Below are 8223 nucleotides of genomic sequence, written 5' to 3'. Positions count from 1 at the left end.
TCCTGTATGCATCCTAAATTGCCCAGCACTCCCTGACTTTTAACATAGGGTTACCTTAAATAAATCAGAGCTCTGCTTTTCCAAGTATATTTTTTGTACTTTGTGCAAACACTTGCAAAGCGATTCAAAGCACTATTTGGCTCTTGATACTAAATAAGGTATGGGAATATGGTGCCACGGACTAGTCTAATGTACTTTACATTCAAGTAGTGTGAAATATTTAATAATCCATTTTTCTGTGTGGAGGTAAGGTAAGATAGGTGCAGTAATTTACCCAGAATCATGTCATTGCCCATATCCTACCAGAATTACTTAGGTATCTGTGCAGCTTGTTTCTTATTTTCCTATTTTAACTAATATAGGGTTAGCAAGGCTGTGACCTCAAGACACTGCTTTGAAGCCATTTTCTCCCTGTTTATTATAACATATTTTACCATTATTCTATCCTGAATGCAAAATCAGTGGAATCTTGAAAGTAAAAATATATCACTTTTTTAAAATATGCACTAAAACAAAAACTGAGCTTTTGTCCTTGACTTCTGCTGATCTTCTGATTATTGTAAAGGATGTATAATTGAATTATAACCTTGATTTTCATATGGGTCAATGGCATCCATGCTAGTGACTCATATAGGTCATAAAAGTGTATTTCCAAAGGGTGTGGGTAGAGGTGGGCTGAACAGCTTGGGCTGCTTTATAAAAACGAGGGCCTGAAGGCATCTGCACTTACCCATTCTTTGTACTCTGCTCTACCAGCAGCACCACTGGGGCAACATGGCATTTGCAGGCAAATACGAATTCGAAGGCGATGAGAACTATGATGACTTTGTGAAGAAGCTTGGTAAGTGTCTTGGGGTGTAAGTCTTGAAGGTTATAAATTAGTTAAAAATTAGTTTAGAAAAGCTTATTTACTGAAATGTGCTGAGATCACCAGGGGCTAACACTGCTAGGAGTGCTCTGCATTTCAGCAAGGAGCTTCAGTTTTCATTCTCCTAAGCAGCACTGTCAGCTGCAGGAGACAGTCCTGCTCTACAGAAGTACTATTCCTTTTCAGTGGCAGCAGAATGAAGGCCCAAGGTGTTTCAGTATGATGATTGTGAAGGTCCTTTTTTCTGTCCTTAATATTCATCAGTGGGAATATAAATTTGGTATGAAAATGCTTGTCAAAATCTTACACAGGAACAGGTTTCTGGGCAGGCTTTCAGAAGGCTGTGCAGACCTGTTTCAGAGATTACCCTGTAAAAGCTCTTAGGGGCACTATGATCTGCAAGCATAAGTTCAGTGCTTGTGTTCATTTATTTAAAAAACACTAGCAAATAGTAAATAGGTATGTGCAGCTATATAGCACAGGCACAAATTAATACACATTAAATTCCACACATTAAGTAGAAGGGAATATTTATATATACTTTGTGTCTATACATTTATTCTGAGTATTATTTCTCTGGGTAAAGAATGCAAGACCAAAATTTATTATTTTAGTAAATGCATTGATATATCTATATCTTCCTTTATACCAGTAATTTACCAGTAAAATACCTTTATACTCAGAGCTTTGATACTGCTGTAAAAAAACAAAACCAAAACAACAACAAACCAACAAATCGGATGCTCAGGCATCAATGTCTGAGAACAAACATACCCATTAGCATGCTTCAATTCAAATACAGCTGGTAAGCTATTAGATTTGATAAACTGTACGTTTCTATTGATTAAGGTCTCCCTGGTGACAAGATTGAAATGGGAAGGAATTGCAAAATAGTCACAGAGGTGGTGCAGAATGGAAATGACTTCACCTGGACACAGCATTTCCCAGGAGGCCGCACCACGACCAACACATTCACAATTGACAAGGAAGCAGACATGGAGACAATGGGTGGTAAAAAGTTCAAGGTAAATTAATTTAGCTCTTAAGTTTTACACTGTCTCAACTGTTCTTTTAATTTAGGGTGAAAATCCAGTCTGTCTCAGGGGCATCTTCCTTAAATGTTTTTTTTTTTTCATCTGTCACAGCTTAGAAACATAAAATTTTTTCCCCATTTCTTGATGCGCCTAGTAAAATATCTAAATCTGATTTTAAAGACAGCTAGAGCTTCAGAACTGTACATACTAGTAAAGAATGAGGGTAGAGTGTCTAGCATCTACTGGTGTCGCAGCTCAAGTAACCATAATGCTCATTAAAACTCTGAAGAGCTGTTTGGCAGCTGTGTCATTGTCCAGCACCATACAGCAACTGCAGCGCACTGAGGGGAGTGCTGTGCTCCCTAGCTTTGCCTGTGGCTGTTGGCAGTGCTCACCTTTTGAAGTCACCTGTGCCTGAGCCTTAAACAAAAGGCTGTGTAAAGTGAAGGGGAAAAAAAAAAAATCATCCCTGTATCCTCCTTCCTGTTGGAAGGACAGAGCAACTTGCAACTTAAGCAGCCTCTAGTCAGATAGAAGATTACACAGTATTGATCTGCTCCTGTCATGGACAAAATCCAGATACAAAACCTGCTGTAAAATGCTTGCTTTACTTACCTTGTTCACTTCTCATCTATTTAAAGGGATAAGACGGTTTGGGACAGCTAAACTCTGCATTTGTGAGATGTCCCAAACCCTACACTGGTTAAATGCTTTATACATAATGAAGAGACAGGAAAACCAGCAGTTGCATCAGGGATCTGTGACAAACTGAGAACAGCAATAGCATTGATTGATTTACAAAATGCTTTTCCAAATATGAGAGGAAAAAACCCCGTATCTTTGGCTTTGAGAAATCTTTGTGAAACCTAACAGATAGAATAAGACACAATTCTGCTTGGTCAATTTATTGCAAACTTAATTTTGAAATAATATAAATTCTGTTCTCTTCTTTTTGGCCCTGGGCACTTCAGCAGTCCAAAGCCTATTAAGTAGCCAAAGATGGAGGTAGAATAAATGACTCTCAGCACAGAAACTGTTGCCTTTAGTATAGTGTCACTAAACAATGTGTAAACTAGTAAAATGGTTTCCTTGTATCTGGTAAAAAGTGTTCACTCATCTCTTCATTTTGCAATTTACTTTTTTCTCTTCTAAATATGACTGGCTCATCTGTCTATTACTAAAAGCAGAGGCGAGACTGACCAGTTACACAGACAAGACTTTTTTGTGATGGAACTATGTATCTGGTTTAGGCGGTCAGCTGAGCTGCTGCAGTATTTGTGATCTTCATAGTAGCATCCTGGCGTACTTCTTCCGTACAGAAGCAGCTCTTAGAGTAATTGGCACATTATAGTATAAATGTGTGACTGCAGAATGTGCAGTCTTATATACTTATATATTTAAATGAGCAAGATGAATTCTAGTGTAGTTAGAGGTATGAAACTCAGGATCTAGGGTAAAGAGTCACATCATTTGTCCACAGTGACTTTTGTGCTCCTTGCAGGCAGGTTATTAGCATCTGGGAAAGTAACTTCAAAACTAACTCCTACAAAATGCCTTTACTTCACTGTCACAACAAGAGAACCGCTTAAAGCCTTCAGGACTGAATGAGAACCATAGTCTGTAGTCAGATCATGTTTAAAGCTATGAATGAACATTGTGTAGATAGGGAATTGCATGTATAGTTAGCTAACATTTCCCTTTAAACTGTGAACATTTAAGAACTAAAGCACAAGGATTTTAGTCTTGTTCATGAAGCTACATGTGTAATACACAACTTCTACTTTTTTTAAAAGTAAATACTTTAAGCATCAGGTGTACAGATGTTTACAATGTATCTGATAATAAAAATGTCAGTAACCCCAGGGAACATTAAACCTTTCTCTATTACAGGCAACTGTTAAAATGGAAGATGGGAAAATAGTAGCTGATTTTCCCAACTATCATCATACTGCAGAGATTTGTGGAGGAAAGCTAGTAGAGGTGAGTTCTCAAATATCCAGGTTAGTTTGTAAAAACCAACCAAACAAAACCCTTAAGAGCAGCAGGCTTAAAATTTTGAGTTTAGAAAAAATCTTTAGATACAGTAAAGCAAAACTCTTAAATAACTTTCTCCTTCACTCTAGATAATCTTCTACAATTTTGTACAGGATTAATCCAAAAATTAAGTGAACAAACTTTTCATCATATATTTCCAATAAACTTGAAATGTAGCTCTTGCATCTTGGGCACAGACACACAGTTTTATAGCTGTAAGACTGGAATGTCCAGACTGAAATATTACCAAGCTGCCATGTCTTTGTATTCACTGTGCCTATGCCTCAAGGATAGAAAATAATATATATAAAACTTTTCACCTGCTACTTACATGTTTCTATAAAGTTATTAACTTTGTTTCATTCTTAGAAAACTATCTAGCTGCGACTCTCAGAATTTCTGTAGAACCCTATTTCTGTAGTCTTACCAAAGGAAAAAAAAAAAAACACACAACCACAACAACAAAACAAAGTAAAACACACAAGAGGCTACATTTCAATTGGTATCCTATTTTATCAACAAAATGGCAACACAGCTTTGGAAGATTACTGAAACTACAATGATTATAGTAAAACAGATTTGATTGTCAAACATCATGATCTCTGGTTCTCAAAAATTTTCCTGAATTGACTTATGTCTGTGCCACTTACATGCATACGAGTGGATCTTCCACAGAGACTAACAAGAAGTTACTCTGTGAATCAAGAAAGGACACTCACCCTCCCTGAAAGCAATAGTGTTGATTGTTTACTGCTTTTGGAGAACAACCATCTCACTTGTCTAAAACCTTGATAACTTGGAGAGCTGGTGAAGCCACATCTAACACAGGATACATTTCAGTTATCCCTAAACCCCTGTTTAGAAGTTGTGCTTTTTGTGGAAAAATATTTTTACACTGTGTATTTCAGACTTGACAAGGACATTTGGCTTATTTTCTAAATATCTCTTCTTCCAAAGGGTAAATGTTACTTCAGTAAAGGACAGGTTCTGTGAGCCAGTCAGCTGGTCTTTTCATTTGTGACACTGAAGCTCTAATTACACTGTTCAACCAATTATTTGGTTTGTTCTTTATTCCAGATTTCTACTGCTTCTGGTGTAGTCTACAAAAGGACCAGCAAAAGGATTGCTTAAGGCAGTAAGCCAGTCTCTTCCAGTACACTGAAAAACAATACAAATAAATAAGAGTGCTGATTGTCTTTCCCTCTCTCTTTCTTTGTATTACAAACATGAAGAACTGTTTTTCAGACTAGTGTTATCCTCAACATTAATGCTTACCCCATTCCTAAAGATTTGACAAATACTCAGAAAATCAGAACGCAAAAATGAGAAGATGCAACAGAACACTTAATGATGCCGTCCAGTCTAAGTATTTCAGGGTATGATACATACTTGGAATATTCAAATGTTGTTTACCACCTACTTAATAGAAGCTCTATTCAGTTTCTGTCTAGAGAACAGGACAATACTCTGCCCAAAGTGTACATCAAAATGCAAGACCTGATGAAAGTCTTTTGCCCTATTGCTGGTTGGAGGCCAAAAATTTAGGAGCTTGAAAAAAAGAGAAAGTAATTTTATCACTCATTAAAAGATATGCTTTCATACTGCTATCATGGTTTTCTCATTCTCATCAGTATCTCCTCTTGACCCAAATTCTTAGAAGACATTTATGCTTTTACAGTCAGACTCACACAGGAAAATGTGGAGTCTTATTTTCTCAGTTCAATCCTGTTATTGACACAGAATGCATGTGAAAACCTGTTTTCTTGAACACAGTATGAATTAAATATAGCACAGTTTTTGGCTTCACTGTTTCAAATCACTTCTGGCCAATACCTGGTCCACAAAACTTTTCCCTTTTCAGGCTCCTCTTCTGAGCTGCCTTGCCTTCTGGATCCACCTAGCTGCTTGCCCTCAACAAGCTAATCAGTAACTAGCCAGGGCCTGTGTCTTGTGTACACAAAAATTTACTTTCTGATGGGCCTATGTACATGAGTACATGTATAGTCACAATCATTTTGGATATCTTGCATTAGAAAAAAGGCTTTTAATTCCTTTTTATATTTTTCTTCAATAGAGATTACTAAGCTTTCCAGCTGCAACAAGGCTTTATCCAGACTCCATCCGTTTACCCAAAACAGGCTGCACATGTCTTATCACCAGGTGTTGCTCAATGTGTTACTTATTCTGTTTCCAAGGCAAAGCATAATGCTGAACTCTAATTAAATACAAGTCGAATCTGAAACCTGTTCAATCTTGAGACATTCTTCTGGTATTTGCAATGAAGAGATCTACTGATTTAATATAATTTTGCTGAAATTCAGCCTCTTTAGTTTTATGAGGTCACACTGACACATAATAAAGGATCTCTTCAGGATTACTCCTCATTTGAGTTCATCAGCTAGTACATTCGTCTGCAAATAATAATGTGACATCTTAGAACATCTGGATTTAGAATGTGCCCATCATACTCAACACAACCAATTATACAGAATGACCTGTAGAGTTAGGCATAGGAAGACATTAGGCAAGTGTTATATGAAACTAAAGCTCATACTAGAATTGAGGGATGGGGGTGTTTTGTCTGAACCAATTACATGCACAAGAACCTGCTCTGAAGGAGATGATACTGATAACTGAGGATTCCTTGCTTTGAAAACAAAATGGAACAAACCACTACTAATTCCAGTTCTAGAAGCAACTACATTTAGTGCTGTGCATTTTGTTTTCACATTCTGCATGGGATCAAGTAACTCCCCATTGTACAGACAACAATGCTTTGAAAGGAAGGGTGGCATTTTCATCTAGGCTCTCTAGAACACATGTAAGGAGTGCTTCTAGATAGGAAAAAAAAGCACTGCTACCTTTTCAACTGGAGGACATTCTTTAGGCTCGCCTTGAAGTGGCAGTATAGAGAGCAAAGTAACCACGCCTTGGAAAAAAACAAACAAAAACCAAAACCCCCACACTTGTGCAAAATTATCACCAAGAATCCATCAGTGTTTGGCCCACATTTGCTAGTATCTAGATTTCTCGGCAAAAAATAGAACTAAGCTAATTTTTAAGCAGCACCTGTACACTTTACTGATAAGTTGATTATGCTTATCAAAGAGCATTCTATCAACTTTAAATTGTTTGCTACACTCTGTAAAACTTGCTAAAACAAAAGGATAGTGACTTAGCCACAACTTGGTGTTTGCAAAGTTGTCATTCCCACAAATAGGGTAAGGGTAGTAGTTTCCTGTGTAAAAAAGCAGCAAGCTGCAGCTGTAAGATTTTTTAAAATAAGTTCATTTTAACCTATGATGCCTGATCAACATTAGCAGACTCTTTTCCACCTGTGTCCCTGCTGCAGCTCTTGTCAGGACTCGGTTTTTTAATTTTAGTATCAGCTTTCTCATTTGTTTGGTTACATCTCCAACATCCTCCCTTGTAAGGAGGTAACTAGTGCCATACCCCATTTTGTATTCCTAGCCATGTTTCACTGCATTTGAAGTAAGAAAAGCTGCTGCAAAAGCAAAGTCTGCCAGGGAAGTATGAGTTAATCAGCATGTAAAAATTCTCATCTATGACTAACGCTGCAACTGACAGCAAACAGCACAAGCACAGGGTGGGAAGTTTTGCACCCATTTGTTCAAAAGTGAACTCAACTTTACATGCACATCTGCAGCTCTCTCCAAAAGTAATTGTGGCAAAAAGTCTTCAGAAAAGCATCTTTAGGTTGGGTGAACTCTGCTACATTCGGTTTTCCTGAGGAGGTATGTTTTCACAAAAGAAAACAAAACAATTACAGTCACATGAAAAAGTATTTACGTAGAAATTAAATGTGTAACTGCCATCAATCAAAGTAGTATTAGGCCAACTCAGAAATCATTTCCCTTTCAGAGTCTGCTGTTGGACTTAACCTTCCCCAACTCAATCCATGATACAACGGCACAAACAGAACCTAGAGGTCAACGGACAATTCCTGCTTAGAAGACTGAGTCACCAGAAGAAAGACTGAATGTACAACTGCATTCTCCTATTCAGCCTTTCAGTCTCCTCAGGTAAGATGGCACCTGCAAGACACACTAGCCCTGTAACCTGGAACAATCTTTCCTTATTTTATGTCCCTACTTTGTCTCTGCACATTTTCTGCCTTTCTTGTGCACTGACCAAATTCCTGATCTGCCTAATCCTTCACAATTTATTATTTGGCAAGGCCTTTCCATCACATTTGTCCTAGCACTGCTCTGTTCTGCAAAACATTACAAGTGGTCAGACCAAGTATTTTTAATGTATAGACATATA

General features: G+C 37.5%; 1 protein-coding gene across 1 annotated transcript; it reads left to right on the top strand.

The window, feature by feature from the left end:
- The first annotated feature begins 750 nt into the window (after window positions 1-750).
- FABP6 (fatty acid binding protein 6) lies at window positions 751-5067 on the top strand. Its single transcript, XM_009956756.2, has 4 exons — window positions 751-841; window positions 1718-1893; window positions 3793-3882; window positions 5014-5067. The coding sequence occupies exons 1-4, from the start codon at window positions 775-777 to the stop codon at window positions 5065-5067; spliced, it is 387 nt and encodes a 128-aa protein (XP_009955058.1). The 5' UTR covers window positions 751-774.
- The last annotated feature ends 3156 nt before the right edge of the window (window positions 5068-8223 follow it).

This window comes from Leptosomus discolor, chromosome 10 (genome assembly GCF_034619465.1).
Source record: "Leptosomus discolor isolate bLepDis1 chromosome 10, bLepDis1.hap2, whole genome shotgun sequence".
Classification (NCBI taxonomy): Eukaryota; Metazoa; Chordata; class Aves; order Leptosomiformes; family Leptosomidae; genus Leptosomus; species Leptosomus discolor.
This window is presented reverse-complemented; position numbering and strand designations above follow the sequence as displayed.

What these genes read in the sequence shown, in the direction of transcription:
- FABP6 (XM_009956756.2), top strand. Translation starts at nt 775, where the DNA reads ATGGCATTTGCAGGCAAATACGAATTCGAAGGCGATGAGAACTATGAT. An exon ending in TGACTTTGTGAAGAAGCTTG is followed by an intron (nt 842 to 1,717) that starts GTAAGTGTCTTG and finishes CTATTGATTAAG; the next exon opens with GTCTCCCTGGTGACAAGATT. An exon ending in GTGGAGGAAAGCTAGTAGAG is followed by an intron (nt 3,883 to 5,013) that starts GTGAGTTCTCAA and finishes TCTTTATTCCAG; the next exon opens with ATTTCTACTGCTTCTGGTGT.